The sequence below is a fragment of the Melanerpes formicivorus genome, unplaced genomic scaffold (assembly GCF_026170545.1).
Source record: "Melanerpes formicivorus ecotype bairdi unplaced genomic scaffold, bMelFor1.0.p_v2 SCAF_40, whole genome shotgun sequence".
Lineage (NCBI taxonomy): Eukaryota > Metazoa > Chordata > Aves > Piciformes > Picidae > Melanerpes > Melanerpes formicivorus.
Window position 1 is genome coordinate 6,053,892 of NW_027142392.1, and position 26,943 is coordinate 6,080,834.

The 26,943-nt window shown below is 42.3% G+C and overlaps 1 protein-coding gene across 3 annotated transcripts in view; it reads right to left on the reverse strand.

Moving 5' to 3' along the window:
- Positions 1–26,943, reverse strand: part of SYBU (syntabulin) — a 67,022-nt gene that overhangs the window by 17,869 nt on the left and 22,210 nt on the right. Inside the window, exons 1-4 of one of the 3 annotated variants that reach the window (XM_068158660.1) lie at positions 21,227–21,243; positions 20,710–20,771; positions 20,331–20,517; positions 6,348–6,542 (exon numbers count right to left, since the gene is read on the reverse strand). In XM_068158660.1, the coding sequence (XP_068014761.1) occupies positions 6,348–6,542; positions 20,331–20,517; positions 20,710–20,736 (409 nt within the window). In that variant the 5' untranslated portion in view covers positions 20,737–20,771; positions 21,227–21,243. Of the gene's footprint in view, positions 1–6,347; positions 6,543–20,330; positions 20,518–20,709; positions 20,828–21,226; positions 21,244–26,943 lie in introns of those variants that run through there. The other 2 variants (XM_068158659.1, XM_068158661.1) reach the window with 2 other exon arrangements.

The following is a 26,943-nucleotide window of genomic DNA, read 5'->3' on the forward strand; positions in this document are numbered from 1 at the left end:
CTCTATCAAAAGGCATTTGGAACTAAAAGATGAACTGGCTGGCACAGATCTCACCCTGTTCAGCAGCCCAGGCACTCCCTGCAGAAGTGCCATGTCCACATCCTCTACTCACTCCATTTTGCAGTTTGAGCTGTGGCTCTTCTGGACAAGCACTAAGTTTGAGGCTGCAGGCATCCTCAGGTGAGAATCTCCCTTTAATGGTAGCTGTCCCACTTTCTGTACATCTGGAGCAGTACTGGGACAATTAACTGACCACAGAGAGAGAATGGAGTTACTGTGAGCCTGCTGGGAAGTCAGCTTCAAATCTCCAATAAAACAGTTACTAAATTAAATGAAGTGGAACAGCTTCCCTGGGAGCAGACTCCTTGCATCCCTTCAGCCTGCCCAGTAGCCTTGTATTAGAGAACTCTTCTGCTTTGTCCTCAAGTCCATCCTAAAAAAGAGGTACAAACAGATCTAAATATAAGTTTCTTTTCTCTTTACTGAGCTATTTAAGGGGGAATCTCCTTTTATTAGGTTTTTCTTTGTGAGGAAGGAGACAAGTACCTAACAAACTGCAGAAAATGTGTGCCTAAGACCCTGAATTGCAGGTGGACTGTGCCATCAGCACACAGATGGGCAGGACATTATCTAGGGCAGGTAGGATTCAGGCTTTCACCTTTTGCTTGCCAATTCCTCCTTTGGAGCTTGCAAAATGAGATATAGAATCTCCCTGTGCAATGCTAGGCACCTTGGGCAGGAGGTTTCAGAAATAGGACAGAAGGTGCCTAAGCTTATCAGTGATCAACCGAAGAGGTAAAGGTATCTAGTCAGATCTGCTTGGAGATCCGTGCATGATCTTCAAACACAAACTTTCCTCCACAACCGAGTATGTAAGACTATCCTTTCTGTAAAAATCAATCAATATATAACTGCAAAAAGAGGCAGAGACTTTACTTGGCTTCAATAAGGGCTAACAGCAGAATTGTCAGAGATCTGATGAGGAACACAGGAGACAGCAGTGGGATTTATCTGACTCAACACGGATGACTCTAACAGAGACACCTACATCTGAGCCAACCTTGGTCCCACTTTCAGTCCATAGAGCCTTTAGTCAGTGTAACCAGGGACTTCAAGGTTCTCTTTTATCCAAACATAAATGCTGATATACTTGTTTAGAAAGGGTGCACACTAGATTCACCAATTTTGTTATGTCTCTTGTAACACAAAACAGGACATTAGTGCACTTGTGTGGGCAGATGCAATTACAACTACATTAGAGATAGGGAATTGAGGTTAAATGACAGAGCATCTCTGCTTTATCCAGCTTGGCTCAAGATCATGATTTCACATCTTGCTCATCTCCAGAACAGCTCCTTCAACCCCCAGAAGAAGGTAAATAGGAGACTCACCTGTTAAAGCTTTTCCACCTCCTTTGAGCAATGGGGCCAGTCACTAAACCAGAAAGTCAGTCCCCACTGACAGCCCACAGCTCCTGAAGATTGTCTAAGGAGACCTGTAGACTGAGATTTCATCTGTTCTACATCACAAATCTTGTGGGATTTATGCCAAACAGAGTAGGTCCCAATAGATTTACAGGCTGTGCTGGGTCTATTGGCCCACAAGGGTGCTCTTGGAGGGCAAGATGTTTAGGTTCATCTCCCCACAAAGCGCACCCTGGTCCTCTGGTACCCATGGCGACCGAGGCCTTAGTAATTCCCTGTGCTGGCAGGTCAAATAAGCAAATCTGCACAGCACCATAGCAACAGACATGAAATTAAAGCGTATCCCATCAGTAAAATATGCAGGAGGGCTCAGTGCATACAGAATTATTGTCTGGAAACACCATGCTTTAAAAAAAATCAGAAATAGCTAGTTTGTGTGGGCCCAAAATTAACAGTAAAGAGAAGGAAGAAAAGCAACAGTAAATGAGAGGCAGGAATAGGGTCAAAGACTGCCACAACTGTACTTGTTAGACTCTGCGTTTGCTGTCTCTGTTGTTGTCCAAAATAAATATAAAAAGGGGAGAAGAATGAGGTTAAAACCACATAGGAAAGAAATGTTGCATCCCATCTGATCTGAACATCAGAATGGTTATGTTGCCGGCTATCAGGTGTGGGACAGAAGTGAAGCATTTGAACCATGTGCTTATGTCTCAGGAAGATGGTGCACATTCAACTGCTTCCTCTCCTTCTATTGCTGAGGTGATGTTTAAAAAACAAAACAGATGGAAAACCTTCCAGAAGTACACAAAATTGATCACTGTGTTGATCATTGCTCTTCAACAAATACTGAACTACTTAAAAATTCTAATACTCGAGTTAAAGCCATCCTCATCAGGTTTAAATTACTCAGGGAACTTTAGCTTCTGCTTCTCCTCTTTTCACTTGCAAGCTCCTCTGCACCCCCTAGAGAATTTATGCTTTATATTTATCAGTAAACGTTGGTACATGAAGAAAATGCTTATTATAAAATCGAATACTTTAAGGAGGTACAAAAGACACAATCTGTGTGTAGAACTCTAGAGTAATAGGCAATAAGCTCCCATCTTCACTGCACAAATAAGGTTATGATTGACTGCAGCATGGTGCACTCTGATTAAATCCTGTGCTTGTAACCAAGTTAAATGTTCTTTGATATACCCTTGCTCTTAATTACCTCTCCTCCAGGAAAGGCGCAGTCTTGGAATGTGGGTTATAAAGTACTGCTAAATAAACCATTGCAGAAGGAGAGACACATTATACTGAGGCTGCCAGTCTTATCACTTTCACCTTTGTGTGGTCCTGCTTTGCAAATGAAGCACACCAATCTATTTTAGAGATCAATATTTACAAGGTTTCGGGGACAGACCCTGACTGTGGCTCACCTAGGTCTTCTTTCTAGCAGTGGTGCTGAGCATCTTGATGTTTTCTCTTAACTCTTAATAGTGAAACCTGAGCAGTTCCATGGGCCCTAAACCACAGCTCCAGTAGGAATCCCAGGTCATTTTTGTAAACTGCCCCAAGCATGCCCTAATGACACCTGAAGCAAGAAAGTAAAGACTAGAACTTTTACCAGATATGCTGGACACAGTTCATCAGGTGTCCTTCTTGAGTTATGATGCTCACAGACATTTAAATGACAGTACATCTTTTTATGACTTGATACATGCAACACTTTAGACAGTTATTGGCACAGCTCTTGCCCAAGATTTTTTTTATCCACGATTTTGCTAAATTTATCAGTACTTTGCACCTTGCAGATGCAGACTTTGAATCCTTGCACTAAATATTCATATGGAAGTCAAAAAACAAGATGAGAAAGACTGTCAAAGAACGCAAAGTAGTTCCCACTGCTCTTAACAAGATGCAAATGTGAGCTGCAGGAATTGAGGATGGATCTTTGCAGGAGGAGTACACCAAGAATTGTGAATACTTAGAAGTGTTTATGCTCCAGTTTATTCAACTACTAAAACTAGGATTCAGCACAGCATCTTGATATAGATCTAGGATTAGTGTTAATTAAGCTTTTTGTGCCTTTTAGGAAGGCCATTTTCTACAACATATTTTCTGTTCTTTTAATATTACATGAATGAATCATGCCCCAAAGAGGCAACATTTTCTAAAGTCCTGAAATGAAAAGGCTCACAATGCTCCTGGACTGGATACTTTGCATCTTCCTTAATGTGCCTGTCCTCCCCATCCTTTCCTGGGAATACAGTCACTGATTTTAAGCCAAATTCTCCTATAACACTGCTGTGATTTGGATTTAATGCAGAATAAAACCCATTATCATCAATCCCAAATGAATAACACCTTCATGATTATAAATGTTTCAGAGGTTTAGCAAGATGCAGTGGTAAAACATTCCAGGATTAAGTATGACTTGCTGTGCAAACAACATGAATTATAAATGATACCCAAATCTAGTTTCTTAATACTTCAAGAGATAGAGATGACTTAGATCCACATAACAAGGCCTTAGGTTGTTTGAGAATAAAAAGCAATGTCATAGTTCATATTTTTGAAGTACAGAAAAGAAAGATGAAGTGATCTTGCTAGAGTGGGAACAGCCTAGAAAAAAAGAGTTCCAGGGTTCATTCTCGGTGCAATCCCACTCTGACATTTCCTGAATGATCTAAGTATTAGTGTGAGTGTTATTTGAGATTCAGCATGTTCCAAGAAAGCCCTGGAAATAGATACCTTTTCAACAAAATGACAGGCATTTTGAAGGTGCACACTGATTGATTTTCTTGCCTAAAAAAAATGTAGTGCAGGACAGAGTCTGTAAAAGATAGTCGCAGGCTGCATTTTTTTGTCTCTCGTGTCTGGCTCCTGATACATAGTCATTATCAGTAGACAAAGAAAAAGTAGAGATTATCTCTGTAAATCAACAATGACTTTTGGTAGAGAGATATTACACACAAGTCTTATTGTGCTGTAGTTTGAGGTAGCCAGCTGCATGCAGAACTAGATTATGTACAACAAGAGAACATTGCTGTTAACTCCTCTCCCACATCCCACTTCCCTTCTACTGCTTCCCTGTTACTCCCTGTGTGTTTGGCTACACGATGATGACTCCTCTTTGCACAAGGGCTATATCTTCCCGACTGAGTCACCAGAAATTCATGCACAAGTAGGTCATGGGGAAGAGACTGGATCCACCTGAAGCCAAGAAAGAGCAATGAGAGAATTACATTAAACCCTGTGGCCAATGTTGAGGAAAAGGAACCCCAGTTGTCTCTTGGCATGCTCTCTGTTTCAGGAATGTCCCCAGCCCATGTCAGCTCTCATACTGAGTATGATGTAGCTTTTGACAATTTTCCACTAAAAAGTGTGAGGTATTTGCCAGGAGGAACTTAGAAGTACTCTGTAAACCAGACCTGTTTCCTGTTGTGAGAGTTTTGATGGACTTCAAGAGCAATATGCTTAAAGACTAGAAAGAATTTTTCCAACCTTAAACAGATCAATCAGTGAGAGGTACTGACAGTTATGGAATGGTCCACTTAGAAGGTATCTAAATACCTAAACTAAGTCTGTCCAAAGACTTGAAATAATAACATCAGCTGAAAGGTCTTATGACCCTTACTGCAAAAAGGCAGGTGACATTACAGTGTAATGGTTGAAAACAATGAAGCAATTTATTGAAATGCGTGTATAACTCTTTCCCATGTGTACAGAAACCTGCAGCAGAGAAAAGACTTTCAAAATTCTTCATCCCCAAGCTACTTCCATATTCATATCCAAAATGATCCTGGTAGCCATGGCTGCAGATTTGACTGTGATGTACCATATTCACTGCATTCTGTCTGCATTAGATGCCTTGCTTTTAATGGAACAGAAAACAAGCCTTGAAAAAAATGTTATCTATCATCCATTATGCAGAGACTGGAAACACTCAAGTAACACGGTGATGTGAAATGAGCAGAAGAACTTCCAGGGTAGTAATAAGTCAGATTTAATCAGCCCTCTCAATGACTAAGCAAGACAGTGAAGCTTTTTTTTTGCAATAGATTCTCTGCTGTTTCTGGATTAAACACAGCACTGGTAAATCCGAGCTGGCTCTTCATGAAAGTATCTAAATTGCTTCCAGAGGTAAAATGACTCTGGAAATGGGATAGCCAGGAGGTACCAGAGCATATAAACCATGTCAGCTCTGCAGCTGTCTCTGTGCAGGGTCAACTGCTATTAAACAATAGCACAAGAATCACAAAAATATTTTATACTGCTTCTTAAAATCACAGCAGCAAATGACACACCAGCACATTTAGTCTTGATATGTGACAAGCAAGCACTAATCTAGTTGGTGATCTGAAGGGGCTCATTAGCCTGAGGCAACTGGAGATGTCCTCTTAAATCAGCCAGTGTGGTATGGATCTACACCTGCCTAGCTGCCACAGATAAGATGTCCATTATCTTACCTTTGTTTGTCATGTTGTATCCCCAGAACTATCATAGTCTGGATGGGTAAACTTTAGGCAAGACCCAACAATAAATCTAACATCAGAAAACTAATTCTTTTTGCTTTGATAATAACAGTCATTTATCTTTGGCCAGTTAAATATGTGTGCAATTACCATGAAACAGGATAAAATCCATTTCAGTTGTTATTTGACACCACCATTGAACCTCATAAAAGAAAGTGAAGACATCAACTAATCATATTTCCATGAAAAAGCCAATACTGAGAGTGTTACCAAATCCTGCAGCTGCACCCACAGAAAGAACTCAACTATTTTTTTGCATTCATTATCAGCATTAGTGATATCGCAGGCAGCACAACACAATGTACATAGACACCTATAGATGTACTAGTTAGTTAATTAGACTAGCTAACCAATTAATTAGAAAGTGTAATTACAGATATTGAAGGAACCATACCCTACTCACCAGGCTTTACAAGGCTTGACTTTGTTTCCTTCTTGTATCGAGCCAGCTGTGGATTCCCTTCACTCATTGTCCCTGGACTGAATTTCTTCCTGGAGAAGTCTCCATCGCTACCAGTGGAAAAGCTGATTGGGCTATTTCCAGCATCAGGAGTCTTAACTGGAGATACTGACTGGCTACTAGGGCAGCCAGTGTCGTCTAAAGACAAACAAAGAAAACATCACCATTTCTAACTAATAAGTACATGAACACTAGCAGAATTAAAACAAACAAAGAAACAAAAAACAAAAAACAAAAGGAAAGGAAAGAGTCTGAATCACAACCACTTTCAGTCAGCTCTGAAACAGGTGAGAAGCTATTATTACCTCCCACTTTGTGAAGATGTCTCGAACATCTTATGGCAGACTAAAAGGGCAAAATACAAAATCAGGGGCTACATCATGAAAATTCAGATCCAAGATCAATTCTTTTGACTTAGCTAGATTAGGGAATATTATGGCAAGAAGAAGTGCATAAAAGACAAAAGAATGGCTTGTGTAGCACACATGGAATGAAAAGCAAGGATGAGCCACATGCTTTAAGGTATATTCCTCTCTGAACAACAGGAGAATAACCTACAGCCCATGTGCACAAAGTCATAATTTTTGTTTTTGGCATCCATAAAGGTTTATCAGAATTCTGTTTTTAAAGTGCCCATGATCACAGAGCTCTTCCATTCTTGACAAGTGGCTGGGAGGTGCCTGGTTCTAAAGAGGGGGCATGATACACAGACTGATTTTGTTTAAAGCTGAATTCCTCTGAGGGTACACCAGCACTTTATAGCATCATCAGTCACCTCAGGAACAGACCCACTCTCTTCACCTCCAGGAATACAAACACTCCATCTCTTAATAATTAAATGCAAAGCAAGGAGTCTGAGTTCAGATGAAATTCACATATCAAACACGCCCCTCATCTAATCATTTTCTTGGGTAATCACAGGTCTCCAAAAAGTAATGGTGGTTTTGGAGATACAAACCAAAATCAAATAGCTTCTCTGACACTGGGAAGCCTTGAATATTTACTCTCCTGGAGAAATGCAGCTGTTTTTCCTTTCCCAGGATAAAATGAAAGCTTAAAAGCTTAATTATGTGACTGCACTCTGCTCCCAGTGCATTATCTTTACCTAACATGAAACTCAAAGATGTATCTGCAACTGAGCCAAACAATTTGCATGATCTTATTGCAACAACCACTTCAGCACCATTCATAATGTAGGTCAAGACTGATCTTACAATGAGCTCTGCATGGACAAATGGTTTAAAAAATCAGTATATGACTGTGCATTTATGAGGCAAAAGGGGCACCCATATCTAATTCCCTCCCTGCCTACCTCCCCTCTGCAGGAAAGTGCAGTTTTTGCTATTGTACAGTAGAACAACCTCATCCTTTCATGTGAACCAGTTTTCCTTCATGCCTGGCCAGTTACCCAACCCTCACCTATTTGTTCCAGTATTCTGTTTCTCATGTCTACATGTCCTGACTTCAACGAGGAGCAAGTGTTGACCATCCATGCTATGCGTATTAGCCTGTAACAACACTCGGCAGCCTCAGGTGTTGCTACCCAGGCCTCTGCAGACTGCCAGCCATGATGCCAAGCCACAGGGGCAGCCCAGTCTACTGCCAGAGTTATCTCCCAAGGCATAAAGGGCAGCAATGGTGCAAAGCAGCTAATACACCTTAATGATATCTGGTTCCTTCAAATCACCTCAGTTAATCACCTTCTTTTGCCATCTTGCTGGTGCCTTCTGCAACTCTGTCCCTAGAAGAATAACAGGAAAGAGAAGACTTCTAACAAGGTTTTCAGCCTGTTCCCACATTCAGCCTGGCTAATGCAAGACTGTTGCCCACATGATTTTAGTGTAGTTCTTACCCTTTCTGTTCTCACCAACATCATAATAAACTCAACACAATGAAGAGAAAAAGTGGCAGTCTCCTCCCAGGTTAGTGCCCATTTCCTCTTCTCCAGGGTTTGGTCTCTTATGCATGCTTAATCCTACTTTCAGGGCAGCTTCTGAATTGCATTTAAGCAGCTCCTTTAGCTGTGTTCAAAGTCTCCTCTCTTTAGAAGCACACATTTATAAACAAATACATTCAGAAAAAAAAAGAAAGGAAAAGTGAAGGTTCCTGCAGTTTCTTTTTAATTGTGACCTTTCCACTTACTTAGATATGTCTCTACATGGCAGTGTTTTCAAAACTGTGATTTAAAAAAAAAAGGCAATAAACTATTTATTTAATCTCTTTACCAACAAGATCATTGCAATACCTGCAGAGGTTCTGCAGACTGCACAGATGTCTTTTATTTGGGAAATTTTATGTACATCTATCTCCCAAAGCTATAGAGGTGCTACCTGGAAGAACCCCAGGAGCTGGTAAAAACCTTTAAACGATAAACAAAGTTACAGTTGCAAGAATTAGGGCACCAAAACACATTCAAGAGTCTCAATGTCCTTCTTAAATTGTGGGGTCCAGAACTGGACACAGTATTCAAGGTGTGGCCTAACCAGTGCTGAGTACAGGGGCACAATGACTTCCCTGCTCCTGCTGGCCACACTATTCTTGATGCAGGCCAGGATGCCATTGGCCTTCTTGGCTACCTGGGCACACTGCTGGCTCATGTTCAGCCAGCTGTCAATCAGTACCCCTAGGTCCCTTTCTGTTTGGCTGCTCTCCAGCCACTCCAACCCCAGCCTGTAGCACTGTGTGGGGTTGTTGTGGCCAAAGTGAAGCACCTGGCACTTGGACTTGTTGAATGTCATCATTGCAACAGGGAGCTTATTAAAGGAATAAATGAACCTGGCACAGAGAACAATAGCTCTTCTCTATTCATACCCCTTGTGCCCTTTAGACCCACCAATAACCAGGTGAGCATCCCCACAGCAGCTGGACTAAATGAATGATTTTATTGTACTCCTCTCCTTTGATTGTTATTTTTTATCTAATGTATGACTTCTACTCTTTCTATCTTGTATGTGGCAGGAATGTGAACAAAATTATGAAGTTTCTAAAGTTTGAGAGAAGCTTTAGAAAGCTTCTCTCAAGTTGCAGAGAAATATTTTTTTCTATATCAGCTTTTTGAAGTGCCTTTTGAAGATCTAACTGTTTACTATCACAGAAGGGAACAGCTGCATACAAGATAACAGTGCTTGGCACCAAAGGCAAGCAAAGCTCTGCAGTACAGCTGGGACAAGGAAAAGTCCTGGTGAACACTGATGTGTCATCCAGCTACTTAGTGCAAGCCAAATTGTATGCACTTGCTTTTGTTATTCCCTGCTACTACAGCTTTAAAAGGCTATTTAATTGCATTTAATATTGTAAGTGAACTCCCCACAGAAGTGTAACAGACTTCCCCCCTGACCCTGACCACACATCAAGCTGATGGCCCTTCTCTCCTACAGGGAGCCTGGCCACCCACCCCACTCACTGCTGTAGTGAACACCTCTGCTTCTCATCCACAAGAGGAAGGATGCAACCTCAGCAGTGTGGCTTCAGCATTTCCTACAGACCTCTAGGGTTCTCCAAAACCCTGCTGACAACTCTGGCAGAAGACCTCCACTCACCCAGAAATGAGCCAAGGTAAGGAATCTATCATGGGGGAATAGGAACAGACAAGCTCACAACGTTACTCACTTCACAATGTGACTCACTTTCTGCTTAAGACATGAGGTGAATTAGTTTTCAGCAAGGTTAGTTAAGGATTCAGTCCTATAACTCAGCAAGAGCTTTGCCCCAGTGAGGATATCGGGTCCAGGAGTACAGATAGACCTGATTTACCTTCTTAGGCACATGAGGAAAACTGGAAAATACTAAGTGAAAGTCCATACTTCTGATCCTGGCTGCATTATTCATTTGCATGGGAGGGAAAACTGCAGAAATTCATAACACACGACTTTCATTGCTTTCTTAGCAATATTCATGGTGTGTTTGTCACAGCAGCCTTCTAAGAGCATTCTGGGAGTAGACTTTCCCTTTGAACATCAGCTGGATTTCATCACTGAAACTCTATATCCAACCCCTTTCCCAGATCAGACATGTCTGCCAAGTTTCAAAGCCAAGCATGGGACAGTCTCTCCTCAAACAAACAATCAGGGAAGTTGCTCAGAGCGCTCTGACATTTGCATGCTCTGACGAACTTTCAAATAGTAAAGCTGAAGTATAAACAACAGTGTTAAAGATAACAATACTCTTAACAACTGACAAAAATATTATTCTCATAGGCTTTAAGGCCATACATTGGGCCATGATGATTATCTCTGATTTTCTGGGAAGTTTCATTGGAAAATGCCTCAGAACCTTGTTTAGAGAAGTACTGCCTTTTCCTAAAGGCTTTAGGAAACACTGCATGTTCAATCTCCTTACATAATGTATCCAAATAATTAATGATGCTCTGGCTCAAGAACCACTGACTCATTTCTACTTTCACTGCTAGCTGACAGATCTTGTTACTCACTGAGTCTGAACTGTCCACTCCCTACCTGATTCCACTGTTCCACTTTCATCTTCTCTTATGGTTGCCTTGAGCAATGTTAAGGCTGCACATATTCTGCACTTCCACTAAGAAATGTGGATTCCAGAATTAAACATGGGCATCTGATGAACTTTCAAGGTGCAGTATACAAGGCAAAAATAAGTTTCCTGACTCTTATGGGACAGCTCCCTTTCCATTCATCCCAGGAACCGTTAGTCTGTGTAGCCATGGCTCTGCTGGGATGGTGCACTGTGGGCTGGCTATTGACCATGGGGATATCACCAAGGGCATTTCAGCATTTTTCAGGATATTCTGCCACTCTGCTTGTCTGCTCCACATTTTTTAACCCACTCCATGCTGCTTTGGTCTTCTTCTCAAGACATCTTGTAGTGCGCAGAGCTGCTTTATGCACCAATGAAGGTTGCTGATGTGCCAAAGGGAATATATCACCTAGCTTTCACCTGTAAGGCTCTTTCTGCATTAAATGGAGAGAAGGACACTTCTCTGGAGGGTGAGTCTGAATGACAGCCTAATTCAAGCTCAGCCATCCCCCTACTCTGAGTCTCTCTTTGGGGGATCTCACTTCTCTCCACTGATTAGCACAACCACCAGTTTGACTTGGGCAGCTGAACCACTGAGGTGTAAGGCCTCATGACCCAGTCAGGTATCATTGCTACCAGGAGATTCATATCTGGAACATTCTGGAGAAACTGGGCAACAAAGTAAAAGCAGTAGGGTTAAACATAACAGTGCAAAATGAGTAGTGCATACAGAAAGACAGAGATGGAGTATATTCATGTCCACACCCTCAGGCTCTCAACAGATAGGAGTCTGAATCCTACCTCACCACAACACTGAACAGCTGTCTGAGAGCACCTTCACCTGCCCAGCAACAAGTCACACAAGCAGCATGAATATTGTCCTCAGCTCCTACTTGTACTAAAACATTCCATTTTTACTGCTGCCATTCCAACAAGAGATTGGATGTACTGCAGAGGATTAGCCATTTGTCACTAACAATTTGGAACCTGAAAACCTTCAAAAATCACACAGGTTGTTGAGAAAAAATATTTAAGACATTCACTAAAAGTAGAATCTTAAAAATGTTACTAGTTTTCATCCTTCTGATCAATTCTAATCTCATTTTACAGCTATTTTTAAGACCTGCTGGGGTTGGTATTTAATAAAATGAATCAGAATGTCATGTGCTTGTGAGGCAATTGTTTTACTAGAAGTCAAGCACATTAAAGCAGAGCAGAAGAGCAACCAAAATTGTGGCTCTGTCAGGAAAAGAGAGGAGGTCAACTTATATGAAATCCTGCTAAGCAAATTCATTCTACTTTCAATCTCTTAGTCTCTACAGACAGAACTTGAATTAACTGTGCTCCATTTTGCCTGTGAACTAAGGCAGCAGCAGCTCCATCACTCCCTGAGGTCACCTAGAGAGTCTGTGCAACTGCTTGTCCTTGAAGGTTTTCTAGATTCACACAAAGCCATGGTTGATGTGATGTAGTGCTGGTAACAGCCCTGCCTCAAAGAAGAGGTTGAATTAAATGATCTCCATTGCATTCAATTTGGCAGAAGGTCCTCCACACTCACTCACAGCATGGCATGAATGGTGACAGGATCAGATTGTGTAAAACATGGGAGACAGAGGTGAAAGAAGATGGACTGACCCACTCCTTGAGCTTGGACATCTTTTGTCTTGCAGTTATTTCCCATAAACATGTTGTTACAGGATTGAACAATAGCAAAGTTACACCAAAGCAGGAAATTTTAACTGCCTTTGGCAGCAAATGATGCCTCTACTAATCTTCCTCCTATTTGAACATCTCACTAATAAGCAGCACTAATGTGAGTTCTGGGAAACGGTCTGTAAAAAAGGACTATATAATTGTGGCTTACTGGCTTCGTCATGACATTTATAGTACCACTAATGGTATCAGTACTACAGAGCAAATACATCAAGGCTTACTAGTAAAAAAATCGATAAAAATAGTACTGTTACTAGGGGAGTGCTGTAGTCAGGAATAGAACAGCTCCCAGAGTTTTCATATTGCAGATTACATTTGGAAAAGGAGAGTGAGATGATAAAGGACTGAAACATCTATTTGAAAACTGTAAAGAAAAGATTTAGCTAAAGGTGAGGACAGGAAAAACTGAAAATCATAGAATCGTAGAATTGTTAGGGTTGGAAGGGATCTCAAGGATCACCTAATTCCAACCCCCCTGCCATGAGCAGTCTGGTGTGACTAGACCAGGTTGCTCAGAGCCACATCCAGCCTAGCCTTAAAAATCTCCAGGAATGAGGCTTCTACCACCTCCCTGGGCAACCTGTTCCTCATTTGTCTATGAGACAAAGAAAAGCCTTGGCTGTTTGGTAAGATTTTTAAAGCACTTTAGAATAGGAATAGAATAGAATAGAATAGAATAGAATAGAATAGAATAGAATAGAATAGAATAGAATAGAATAGAATAGAATAGAATAGAATAGAATAGAATAGAGTAGATCAGGTTGGAAAAGACCTCAAAGATCAAGTCCAACCTATCATCCAACACTATCTAACCAACTAAACCATGGCACCAAGCATCCCATCCAGTCTCCTCCTAAACACCTCCAGTGATGGTGACTCCACCACCTCCTTGGGCAGCACATTCCAATGGCCAATCACTCTTTCTGTGAAGAAATTCTTCCTAACATCCAGCCTAAACCTCCCCTGGCACAGTTTGAGACTGTGTCCTCTTGGTCTGGTGCTGGCTGCCTGGGAGAAGAGACCAACCCCCACCTGTCTACAACCTCCCTTCGGGTAGTTGTAGAGAGCAATAAGGTCTCCCCTGAGCCTCCTCTTCTCCAGGCTAAGCAACCCCAGCTCCCTCAGCCTCTCCTCATAGGGCTTGTGCTCCACTTTAGTAGACCTCAGTATCCTTTTCTGAGGACAAGAGATGAAGCAAAACCACTGCTGCTGCCTCTGGTGAGAGAGCCTTCACTGCATCCCATATAGGAAATACTATCCATTAAACATTAACATAATGTGAGATAGAGATGTATGTATAGATGGGTTTCAGAGTGTGTTTCTTCATGTGTTTAGTTCCATTATGCAGCAAACAAAGAAATTACAAATATTCTATCTGATTCTAAAGGTACCACTTGTGGAAGTAAAAACTTTCAACACACCACATAGAAATTTGTGCTTGTTCCTCCAATCACACAACATATTGCACCCCTTTGCTCTCACATAGCTCTGCCTCCATGGCTAACAGCATATGACTGCGACCCTCACAGTTTCAACATGACCTCATAAAGCTTCACAGTTTACCTTCTAATGGAAGGAAAACAGATAGATTCTATCCATTGTTGTTCTATGCATTTTCTTTCCTTTTTTTTTCCTAATGTTCTCCAAGCCCAGACTTAGCATCACCACAGAACCCACTCCTTGTATTTGGAGATACACATCAAAACACTGGTTCAAAATTTCAAGGACTGAGATTAAACCTACAAATGTGGATTTAAAACATATTATTTTCAAACATCAAGATTCTATTTTAATAAAACAGTAAAAAAAACCAAACCCAAAACCCAAAGACTTCAGATTGAAGTTGTGATGTTCTTCAATATGTGTGATAACATTCAACTCAACAGAAAACTGCATGAACAGCTTAGAGTTCCGTGTGTAGTACACATCAAACTGCCACAAACAGGGTAGAAGAAAGGGTGAAGTACTGACTGTTCTCAGGACACCATCCAAAATGTGCCAGAGAGAACAGGAACTCTTCCATCGACCTCAGGAGGCTCTGGGTCAGGCTTTAAAGGTTCATAGTGCTGACAGATACATACAAAATGTGACAACAAGCATTATAAAGTTCAAATATTTTGGCTTCCAGATGTTGTGTGCCATAGGAACAAAAAGATAGTTACTTAGTAAGAGGGAATAATTAGTCAAGCTGAAAGGGATGCAGGCAAAGGCCAAAACCTGAGGAACAGCCAAGCTTTGCTTTGCAGTACCTAGGCACTTTTCTCATTTCCATGTTTGGAACAGATCTGTGCACTGCAGGAACAGAACTGGTGGTTAACAATATGAAGCAATAATAAATTATTGCACATAAGCTGGCCCAGCAGGAAATTCTCCAGGGAAGCAGCAGTGAGAAAAGGAAGCATGTCCCCAGTGTCATCCTTCTGCAAAGGCCACACAGGCATTTTTGAAAGCAGATTTTGTGTCAGTGTTTTTGTAAGTTAATATCACTGTGATTACTGAACTGCCTTACAGGGTGCTGCAAACAAATGTGCTGAAGAAGACCTCCACTTCAGAAATCTGAAAAAATGACTAAAAGATTGTGGAAATGCATAGAAAAAAGGACTGCAGGACAGGTTGCCTGGGGAGGTGGCTGGGGTCCCATCCCTGAAGATGTTCAAGTGAGGCTTGACAGGGTTCTGGGCAACCTGATGTAGTTGACGATGCTCCTGCTTACTGCAGAGGGGGTTAGACTAGATGACCTTTGGAAGTCCCTTCCAACCCAGACCATGCTATGATTCCATATCACCTGATTAGGAACTTTTAATACCTCTTTGGTTCAGTAATTCAGACAAAATGAAACAAACAAACCCACAAACCAAACAACAACAACACCAAAACCACAACAACTCATTGACAAATAAAATAATAAGGAACTATTTAAACAAAGTATTTTGTCCTACAACAAGCAAAAAGAACAGGAGAGTTCACAGTTAATAATAATAATAATAATAATAATAATAATAATAATAATAATAATAATAATAATCATCATCATCATCATCATCATCATCACCATACATACAGATATGCACACATCTATACACACACACACACAAATAACAGAGGCAATTATTTTCTGTAGTTTATATTAACCCTCTGGCCTCAAGCTGTTGGTTTGTTAAAACACTGCAAATGTGTTTTCCTCTATCTTTTTCTATTCAGAAGTATACATTTAAACAGACCACACTCTAATGGTGCAGCCTCCAAGGCTAGCTGGTTTACAATATGATCTCATTCAGTGCACTAGCAAAGAAATTACTTCCAGAGTGTGAGAAGATGCAACTTTTCATCCAGTGACACCCATGCAACCCTTTTCTTCTTGCCTTAGGCTAGCAATACAGGTTCCACATTCACATTGACTCAACTAAGCCTGCCTCAAGCACACATGCTTTTTTCAACATATGCACGGCAAATTCAGCCCCAGCATCCATCAACAGCTGGGCCAATTGGCAGATAATCTGCAAGCTCAAGGAGACAAGGCACAAGAGCAAGTGAGCAGGGAAAGACAACACTGAGACTCCTGTTGCATCACCCACACCCTGGGGCTTACAGTGAAGCCACAGTACTAGAGTACATTTACTGTGCAGTGCATGTAAAGAGCAAGATCTTGAAAAACCCCAAATTTTACACCAGAGAAGAACAAGTTTTGAAATAGGCACTGAACACAGCTCTTGAAGTTTTAAAGGGAAAACAAATAAGAATCTTTGCCTTCTATTTCTGAAAGCTTAGATGGAGTAAGTTACAGTCATGCCTGTATGGAGGTGCTATGGGTTTTCAATGGCCCATAGTACTATGAAGCCTATGTAAAGAGGATATTTGCAGGTAAGCTCTAGAAAAGGGCTACGGGTATAAACCAGGTCCTCTGGCTCATGAAGTCTTTTGCTGAAATGGTTATTAAATGCACAAGTGCTTCCTGCAAAGCTGCATGTCAGTTATCAAGGCACTGCTACATGGCTTGCAGAAATTCAGGTGGCTGGCTTCTGAAGACAAGGTATTCTAAAGGGTGTTGTTAGCAAGGTAGCATGTAACAACTCTTCTTCATAAGAACAGATTTTAAAACTGAGCTATTCAGAGACAGAAAATAGGGGGGAAAGTATATCCCAAACTAACTTTCTTTTAAAATGAAAAGCTAAACAGGCTGAGCTTAGCACATCCAGGCTCTCTTTGATCCAATATGCGACTGGCTTGGCATCAAAAGGACGCGTGCAGAAAACCCCAGGATAACACCCCACCCTCAGTATCTTATTTCTTACAAGTCAAGCACTGTAGCTGGAATTGCCAAAGGCAGCCTTGCTCCTTCTCAGAGCAGCTATGCTACCATGAGCTCCTGAGCAGATAGATTGTTCACAGTGTTTAAAATTGTGCTCTCTGCCTAACTGACAAGGTAAGCACACACAGCCTCCTCAAAGTCAAGTGCAACTTAGGAGGGAAATATGCATGACACATACTCTTGGTAGCAGCTGAGTCAGATGAGGCTGCTGGGAGAGTATTTTTTCATCATACAAGTTCTATGGCCAACATCCAAGCCAAAGGAGGGCAGTGGCTGAGGAAGAGAAGTGCCCCCCTATCAAATGACAAACAAGAGCCCAGATGTGCTAGTATTTTGAGGAAGGATTGTGCACCATGAATGCTGATACAAAAGCCCAAGTCACCTACACAGCATTCAGAGGGCATCCATGTTCACTTGGCAGAAACAAAGAATACTAAAAACACATTTCACAGGGAATATCACTGATAAGATTAACAGTCTCACTGTTTTCATCTAGACTTACAAAGCAAAACTGACATAAAATCTATTGCAAATAATTGCCCAATGTGATCAAGTGAGTCTCTTATTCAAACAAGATAAAAAGGGAGACTATAAAGCAAATGTATAACTTATTTCAGCCAGAACTAACAACCAAAAGAGACTAAGCATTAAAACCAGGTGTCTTGTCTGTTGCCAGGAGGAATTTTTTGCTGTTGCCACCATGCTTTTAGCACTGCCACAGTTCCCCAAGGCTCCCCCTACCTAAACCAACATCAATGATACCTGGAAGACATTGTCATTTGGAGAGAAAGGTCTCCAAACCTTCACAATCCAAGCACTCAGGGAAAATGAGCAACCTCAGAAGCTCTGGGGGATCAAGGAGGAAATAAATACTTAAATTGACAAAGGGGAAAAAAAATATTACAATTGCTATTGAGGGTAAAAGAAATCTACTGATCATAACCACTAGGTATCAATAATAAAGAGAGAAAGGTAAAAAGCAACTTTACAAGAGAAGTGTGAAGAGGAAAGGAATTGTTCCAGGGTTCTGTTCACACTATCTGCTGGTTACCAAGGACCTTCTGGAGTGTAATGCTTCAAAGCAGTAACAAAAAAGACTGAATGCTTGTGAGCTTTTTCATGCTGCCATCATACTGTCGTTCATCATATCACATTTCATCTGCTCACCTATTCCAAATGTATTGCTTGCTAATTTAAGCACACTTTCTGCACATGCCACTTCTCAGCCAAGACTGAAAGCTGCTCCTAGCCAGGTACCACAAAAGGCAGGTTAGAGGCTGCAGCCCTTCTACTTACCTCTCCATGTAGCTCTTCACCATGCTTCCCCCCCAGCTCAGAAAAAAACCAGGAACCAGCAGCTGCCTGCTGCCACTGGGGGATTTAAATCTAAATTATATATATGATTGTAAGGAAGGATAAAAAATGGAAGGCAGGGAAGAGACATCAGAGAACGAGGAAACCAAGTCAGCAACTGCTGCACCACAGTGAAAAATCCATTGAACCTATCAACAACAAAACCATGTAGTGGGATGGAGGACAGCGTCTTGACGTAAGGTTTGACCCAGCAGTCAAACTAAGTAGTGCATACATGTATGGGTGCTGCAGGCAGCTTGAGAAGCACAGAGCTCTCAGGATGGGGAAAAAATCAAAGTAAATCAACACAACATTCATGGAAGACTAGAAGATGAATAAAGCAAATAAAAATATGAGCAGTTGTGCTTAAGAGGCAAGACACCAGCTTCACACTCTTGAATACCTTTGTGAAAGGGGCCTTAAAGCTGTCAGGCTGTGAGATCAGACACACCCAAAGTAAATGCAAAGCTCTGCTGGAACTCAAGACAGCCTATATAGTGCAGTGGGATAGCTTTGGCAACTGTGTTGACTAGATCTGAAGAACATGATACAAACCCAAAAGATATAAAAAAGAGTATCAGTAACCAGGATGAAAGGCTTGTCAAGACCTAGGGGGGAAAAAAATCAGGATAAAAAGCAGCCATATAGGAGGGACCATAAAAATAATGTATTTCTTGAAAGCTTCAAAGGATTTTAGCTCTCTGTAACAGGCAAACTCAAACAGATAAGGTTGAGGGATTCAAAAGGCATGGGAAAAAGACTTCAGCATTCTTATAATAATATGTTGTTTGTTTAATGCTCTTCTTTGTTCATTGAACAATAAATAGATCATTCCACTCATTCTGAATTGCAAAATCTGTCCAAGCTATGACGGAAATGGTAGACTCAGACATGGAGATAGTGTTTTTTATCTAGGACAGCTGACTGTTCTTGTACACTGCTTTAGGTTGAAGGCATTTACAAAAAATCTGGTCCACTGTAGTGAAGGCAAAGATAAATGTGAGTGTTTCTGGCAGCTCTCAGGAAAACCCTTGGTAGCTGAAATACTTTACAAATAAACGAAAAGGTAGCTTAGAAACTTGCTCTCATATTAACTTTTACCAAAATACTTGCTACATTTCAGATGAGTAGTTAAACTATGCTATGCTTTTCAAAATGCTATTAGAATCAGAGTGTTCATGATTCAGTGATCCTCAGTGCTGTTATCCACATACATAATGTCACAGTGAACAGTTTAACTGAATTAAAGATTACTCAGCACTAGTAGGTATTTGAGTCATTCACTGCTAGTTGAGGCATTTAAATTGGGGTAAACTCTACACAAGACTAATATTCAGCATGAAAAAATATGGTTTCAAATTGTTCCTGATGTAATGGGATATACTTATGTTGAAGGGCAAATGCCACTTCTGTGGTCTACAGCTGGAGAATAGTAATCTCCTTCTGGTGTATCACCCAGACATTGCCCTCTCTATAGAGAAGACATCATGCACAGTTCATGCTTGGTGACAACCTTGTCAGTGAAGCCTGAATCCTCCTATAGACAAAAATTCAATTCAACACGGCAGTGAAAACCTCACCTACATATTTCACTTTGATTCATGAACAAGAATCATTGTCACAAAACCAAAAGGAACTGCAGTTTTTGATGTCTGATACCCTTAACAGCAGCTCCCCTGTTTTACAGGCTCTGTGGCTTACAGGCTTTTATGGAATGCCTCAGATCCAGGCTGCAGGTTCTAAGGCAAATCTTTCTCTTTAAAGCAACTATTCTGCTGCAGTGAATCCGCCAACTTTTTAGCAGGAATGGATGGCAGAACTCGCAATGGAAACATCTGGTGTTGCTTATGGACACGCATTAAAAGGAGGGAAACTGGATTTCCCTCCAAAAGTCAACCGTTGTCCTTCATCTGCAAAGCAGGATGCTCGTCAGGGCTCGGTAAGAGCCCGACATACAAATGCTGTATCTCAGGGTGACTGCAGAGCCTCGGTAGTCGGCGCGGCGGGACCTACCGTGACCCCTAGGCTGAGGACTTACAAGCGGGGGGGTCTGTCTGCGGTACCTGAACAGAAGCTGTTGCTGCTGATGGTCCTGCCGGAGCACCCGGAGGAACTGGGCGGGTTGAATTCCCGGCTCTCCTCTTCCGAAAACGGAGACTCGGAGGCGGGAGATACCTTTGGCTGCGGCCGCAGGACGAGGCGGGGGATGCGGCTCCGGGACACCTCCCTCTCCAGCTGAGTCTTCTGCTCCTGCTCGGGAAGGGACACCGCGGCGTCAGGGACCCCTCGGACGCTCCCTCCTCCTCCCAACATCCCAGCAGAGGCAGGCAAATCCTCCCCCCCTCCCCGCCCTCCCCCGCCCCTGCGGTGCCTGCCTGCCCCTGCCTCTCCTCTGTCCCCGCAGCCCCGACTGGCCACCCCTTTCCCTCGTCGGCTCCTCACCTTACTGCTCTCCCGCAGAGGTCCCATCGCTCCTCAGTCACCGCGCAGCCGAGGACAGGCACCTGGCATGGGCGAGAGGGATGCGCTAAGCTGGGTTCGCTGCTGCGGCTTCTGCTGCTGCTGCAGCGCTAGGGGTGGCGGAGCCCGGCCCGGCCCCGCCGTCGCAGCTCCCCGCCCCGACACGTGGTGCCGCCGCCGCGTCCGGGGCCGCCACCGCCGATGCTGCCGCCGCCCTCCCCGAGGGTGTGGAGCAGGTGCGGGGCCAGGGGCGCAGCCCCCTGCCCCATTCGGTACCTTCGGGCGGCAGCCGTGTCTCCCCGGCACCTCTTGCCAAGGGCCGGCCCGGGGAGGTCGCTCCCTGCCCGCTCCCTGCCCGCTCCCTGCCCGCTCCCTGCCCGCTCCCTGCCCGCTCCCTGCCCGCTCCCTGCCCGCTCCCTGCCCGCTCCCTGCCCGCTCCCTGCCCGCGCTGGCTACCGCTGGTCGCAAACGGCTGAAAGGACCATGAACATCTTAAAACCTGGGCAGAGGAGCGGAGGCTGGGTGGTACAAATTTCACACTGATTCACCAAACCAAATACATAACAGCGGGCAGATGTTACCAGTGGAGATATGATGGATCTATAGCTATATAAATAGCAAAATGCGTCAGATGCTGTCTGATCCTTTTTATGCAGTGAGAGCTTCTAATGGGCCATGTAAAAACTTCCTTGATTCTCAGATAATACATTGCACAGAATAGCTAATTACTGCATAATCTCCCTTACCTCTTTATTGTGGTAATTGTTGACCCTTCTATTGATTAATGCCTGTGTTAACCTTGTTCATCTGCTCGCCACAGTGGGTCTGCTTAAAAGACATATGCATTTATTAGCAGGGCTGCAATCTGGGCTGTGTTCATATCCACATAGTGGGTGCAAAGGATGATGAAATTCTCAGTGTGGAGCTCATTTGAGGTTCAACATAAATGTTTGCCTGTAATATTTAATAAGCTTGCAGAAACTCTACTCTCAGCAATAGTATTTTTGGGCAAAGATGCCTTTTGCAGGTATGTGTCCTGCAAAGGGCCCCAGTTCCTGTCAGGAACTTATGTTTGCTATTGGAGCATCAATATTAAATATGTCTCAAAAATAATTAAGAGCAAATGTGTCTTTTATGTGCCCTGCAGAGAACGTACAATTAGTAATAGGAAAGGTGATGAATTCATCTAGTCCTCAAAGAGGAAAGAGGACACTGGTGAGTACTGACACACTGATTGCTGCATATACAAAGAGTTATAATTACTAATTTATTAACTTGCTGCCAGGATTAGATCCATTACTTATATAGAGCTCTAAGCTATGCTCTGCCAAAAAGATGACACCATCCTCCCCTGGCAATGTCAAGGCATCTATAATTCAGAGGAATGAGGTAGTTACTGCTGAAAGAAATGCTTAAAAATTCGGCATTAAAAATTCTGTGTGCTTGTATCTTCTAAGTGCTGGAATATACCTTCCTGAGGCACAAAAAGGACAGGAAGAATCCTAGACCTTTCTCTACTGCTTTGAGACCATTTCCGTGGAAAAAGGAAAATGGCAAAGCATATAATTTAATCACACAAATTTACTCTTCCCTTCAGTAGAGATTAGGGCTCCTGAGACCATGGGCTTCTCCTGCAAGCTACACGTGGCACATTTGCGGTGGAAATTTCCCATGTACATTTCAAAGCTGTTGCACCAGTGGACAGAGTAAGAGGAAGCTGTGCAGCAGCACTGCCATTGCCATAGTAACTCAACTCGAGTTGATGATGATGATTCAATTGTTGGGGCCTGCTTTATCTTTCCTCATCTTAAGCTCAAATTTTTTCCTTGCTAAGAAACAAGATATGAAAGTGAAGTCTTCGGGCTGCCTCAGGATGCATAATGGGGTGTGATTCCCTTTGATCTCCTCTCCTCTTTGCATAGAGATTTATAGTCTTATCATAAATCATAAAGCAATCATTAACTTTCAGGCAAATATTTTTTTTCCCTTACAGTCCCTATATATCTAATAAATATTGAGAAACTCAGTCACTTCTCAGCTTGTTAAAATATTTTTACTCTGCACCAGTTAATCATCAAGTACTGGGAGGAGCACTTACTTGACACAATCCTGTGATATCACTCTTACTCTCCTCTTGATGCCTTTTACAAACTAGTGGAATTGCTGTATGACCTATAAACCCCATTTTTGTAACCAGTGTGTAACTCTGACCAAACCTGCATTTGCTGTGGATAGGAAAAATGTTATACATTTATGAGGGCCTCAGAAAACCCACAGAACACAGTATCTTCTTAGGCTTTTTCTTGGTCTGCTCCCTCCTGAAAAATAACAGCTACAGGAAGCCACAGAGGGCTGCAGATTCAGCAGAAGCGCCTGGACTCCAGGAGCTGCCAGGGAAAGCCGGGCACTGAGCCAGGCCTCTGGGTTAGACCTTATGCTTTCCTGAAAGGGGAGCAAGGTACATGAAGCAGTTTTTATTCCAGGCTTTGCTGCTAGGATCTTCACTCAGATGGAGTACTCTTCCTGAAAAATTTGCAAGGGAGAGAGGATGGGGTGAATTATAGCAGACCATAGAGTATATTTTGCTGTCAGCTCTACTTCTGTTCTGTTGTTACCTCTCAACAGGAGGGAGAGTGGGGTTCTGATTCAGCAGAGTTTTGCTAGCCAGTAGTTAGCTGTGTCCTTTATTCACAAACACAAGGAACTCAGTGCATTTCCGCTTCTACATCTGAACTGCTAAGACAAAAGTGTCACCTGGTTTCTGCAAAGCTTTCTGTGATACTTCTTTATTTGTTCCATATGATGACACATTGTTTCTACACATCTGCAAATACTGTTTTCCAGTTTGCTTTCTTGCAGTGTAGTATTTTTGCTCATGAGCTGTCAGAATAACAGCAGTAGAGAAGTCCAGTAAAGGTCTTGGCGCCCTAATTAAGTGTGCAAATACCTTTGTTCAGAACTGGGTGCTTCAGAAGAACAAATGAGAGGAGTACCATACCCAGGGGAGAATCACTTAAGGCTCTGCAGTGCCTTTGTACCCTGCAGCAAAAGTGGTTCATTTATATGAATCTATGAACCTATGCTGCCAGCACAAACCAAGTCCCAACTGAGACCTCCCTTGTGGTACAGCCTTGTATACTGCCTTTCTGATCACAGGAATTTCCCATCTCTTCTGTGCAGTAGGAATAGAATAGAATAGAATAGAATAGAATAGAATAGAATAGAATAGAATAGAATAGAATAGAATAGAATAGAACAAAACAGAATAGAATAGAATAGAATAGAATAGAATAGAATAGAATAGAATAGAATAGAATAGAATAGAATAGAATAGAATAGAATAGAATAGAATAGAATAGAGTAGAATAGAGTAGAATAGAGTAGAATGGAATAGAACTAACCAGGTTGGAAGAGACCTTTGAGTTGAGTCCAACCTATCATCCAACACTATCTAATCAACTAAACCATGGCACCAAACACCCCATCCAGTCTCTTTTTAAACACTTCCAGTGATGGTGACTCCACCACCTCCCTGGGTAGCCCATTCCAATGGCTAGTTCTGCTTCAGCAAGAAGGCTTCCACTGCTAACTCATTTTACTTTTGACCAGTCCCTCACAGAGTGGAAGAAAGCAGGACTTCTAGGAAGTCAGAGGCTGTAGTCCCTCCAAGTGGCAAAAGAAGTGAAACCTGTACATTTTGTTGTGTTTTGATTTTTACTTTGGTGTAAAAATTAACAGGTTGAACAGTGATTGCTGCCTTATGTGGGTTCTCACTAGCAGTCACCTGTTTGTACACCTTTGCTGTTTTTATACTGTCACCATTTGTCAGTGTTGGATATACCTGTAAAATTTGGTTTTGTGGTACAAAAGACATGGTTCTGCACTCAATGTATTGCCTGGAGGGGGCTGATCCAAAACCAGGCTGGCTTGATGCTCAGCCCAGGGCAAGTTTTTGTAACATTGAAAGCACTTGTGGAAATTGGGGATGAAAATCAAAGAGGCACTTTGTGACATCTTATTCATTAGAATTAGGTGTTTTTCTTGCAAAGTTATGCTGACTTGGAGAGCTTTGGCTCCCAAATCTGTCAAAATTCAATTTCAGGTGGGTGAATTTTTCTGTTAGCTTTGACACTGAGCTTTACTCGTCAATGAAAGGCAGACAATACCTTCTAATGCTTCAGGACCATAGGTCAGGTTTTGTTTTTCAACCACATCTTCCTCTGAGGTCAAAGAAAAAGCTGAACGGGGCAGAGGGCAGAGCTGGGCCCTGTAATACTGATGCTACATGATTTCATTAATGCAGGCATATAGCTGATAATTCTTCTGTCCATGCCCTAGAGAGCATCTGCACTTTGCCAGCTTAGGCCTTTGATGCTCTGACAAATTCTTCCCACCCAAAACATGAGAATGATGTTGAAATTAGGTTTTCAGAGTTTGGAAATGGGTAAAAATGTTGAGAAGATTGTGAAGGCACATGAAGATGAAGGAAACACTGTGAACTGTCAATATTTAAAAGAATTGAATTGGGAATCTCCTTTAAACATCTACTTTGTAGCTCAGTGATGAATATGTAGGTGAGCAATCAGAGTGAAGAGCACTGCTAAATGCACAAGGCACTTAATTTGCAATCATGAGCAGCAGTATATTAATAGGAACAGGACAGATAGAAATGGTCGAGAAATTGCATCTTGGAGAATTAGAAGATTACAAATAAATCTACCTTTAAAAAGCCAGACTCAAAATGCTTTTTCATAAAGTTTATAGCTAACAATATTGTAAAATCAATGCAAACCACAATCAGACAAATGCAACAAAGGAGAATAATGAAACAAGATTATGCAAATAAATATTCATTGACTATTACACATATCTATGGATTTAATACTTATGAATTCTACTTGTATGTTTCTTATTTTTGATGGGTGGTGGAAATTGGACATTTTTTCTGCTTTAGAAACCAGAAGTGAAATAGAATTGAAATCCAAATGTGAAGTCCTACACCTGAGTCAGGATAATACCCAGTATCAATGCAGGCTAGCCAAGAGATTGAGAGAGGCCCCACAGAGAAAGATTTGGAACACTCATGGATGAAAAACTGGATCTGAGTCAGCTGTGTGTATTCACAGCCCAAAGAGCCAGCTGTATACTGGTATGTACCAAAAGAAGTGTGGCGAGCAGGCCAAAGGAGGTGATTTCTGTCCCTCTACTCCACTCTGGTGAGACCTCACCTGGAGTACAGTATCCATCTCTGGAGTTCTTAGCACAGGAAAGACATACACTTGTTAGAGCAGGTCCAGAGGAGAGCCAAAAAATGATCAGTGGACTGGAATACCTCACCTGAGAAAAAAGGCTAAGAGTTGGCTGGAGCAAAGAAGCTCTGGGAGACTGTATTGTGGCCTTTCAATATATAAAGGAGGCTTTTAAGAAAGCTGGAGAGAGACTTTTTACTAAGTGACAGGACAAGGAGAAACACTTTTGAACTGAGAAAGGGTAGATTTAGATTTGACATAAAGAAGATTTTTTTATGATGAGGGTGGTGAGACACTGGAACAGATTGCCTAGAGTTGTGGGTATTTCATCATTAGAAATGTTCAAGGTCAGGTTGGATGGGGCTTTGAGCAACCTAACCTAATAAAAGATATCCTTGTCTGTGGCAGGGACATTGGACTAGATATTCTTTAAAGGTCCTTTGCAGCCATTCTGTGATTCCATAATCTCCTAGGGGTAGTGGTTGATAGTAGGCTGAACATGAGCCAGCAGTGTGCCCAGGTAGCCAAGAAGGCCAATGGCATCCTGGCCTGTATCAAGAACAGTGCGGTCAGCAGGAGCAGGGAGGTCATTCTGCCCCTGTACACCACACTGGTTAGACTACACCTTGAGTACTGTGTCCAGTTCTGGGCCCCTCAGTTTAGGAAAGATGTTGAGTTGCTGGAATGTGTCCAGAGAAGGGCAACAAAGCTGGGGAGGGGTTTGGAGCACAAGCCCTATGAGGAGAGGCTGAGGGAGCTGAGGTTGCTTAGCCTGGAGAAGAGGAGGCTCAAGGCAGACCTTATTGCTGTCTACAGCTACCTGAAGGGAGTTTGCAGCCAGGTGGGGGCTGGTCTCTTCTCTCAGGCATCCAGTACCAGAACAAGAGGACACAGTCTCAAGCTGCACCAGGGGAGGTTTATACTGGATGTTAGGAAGAAATTCTTCACAGAGAGAGTGATTGGCCAT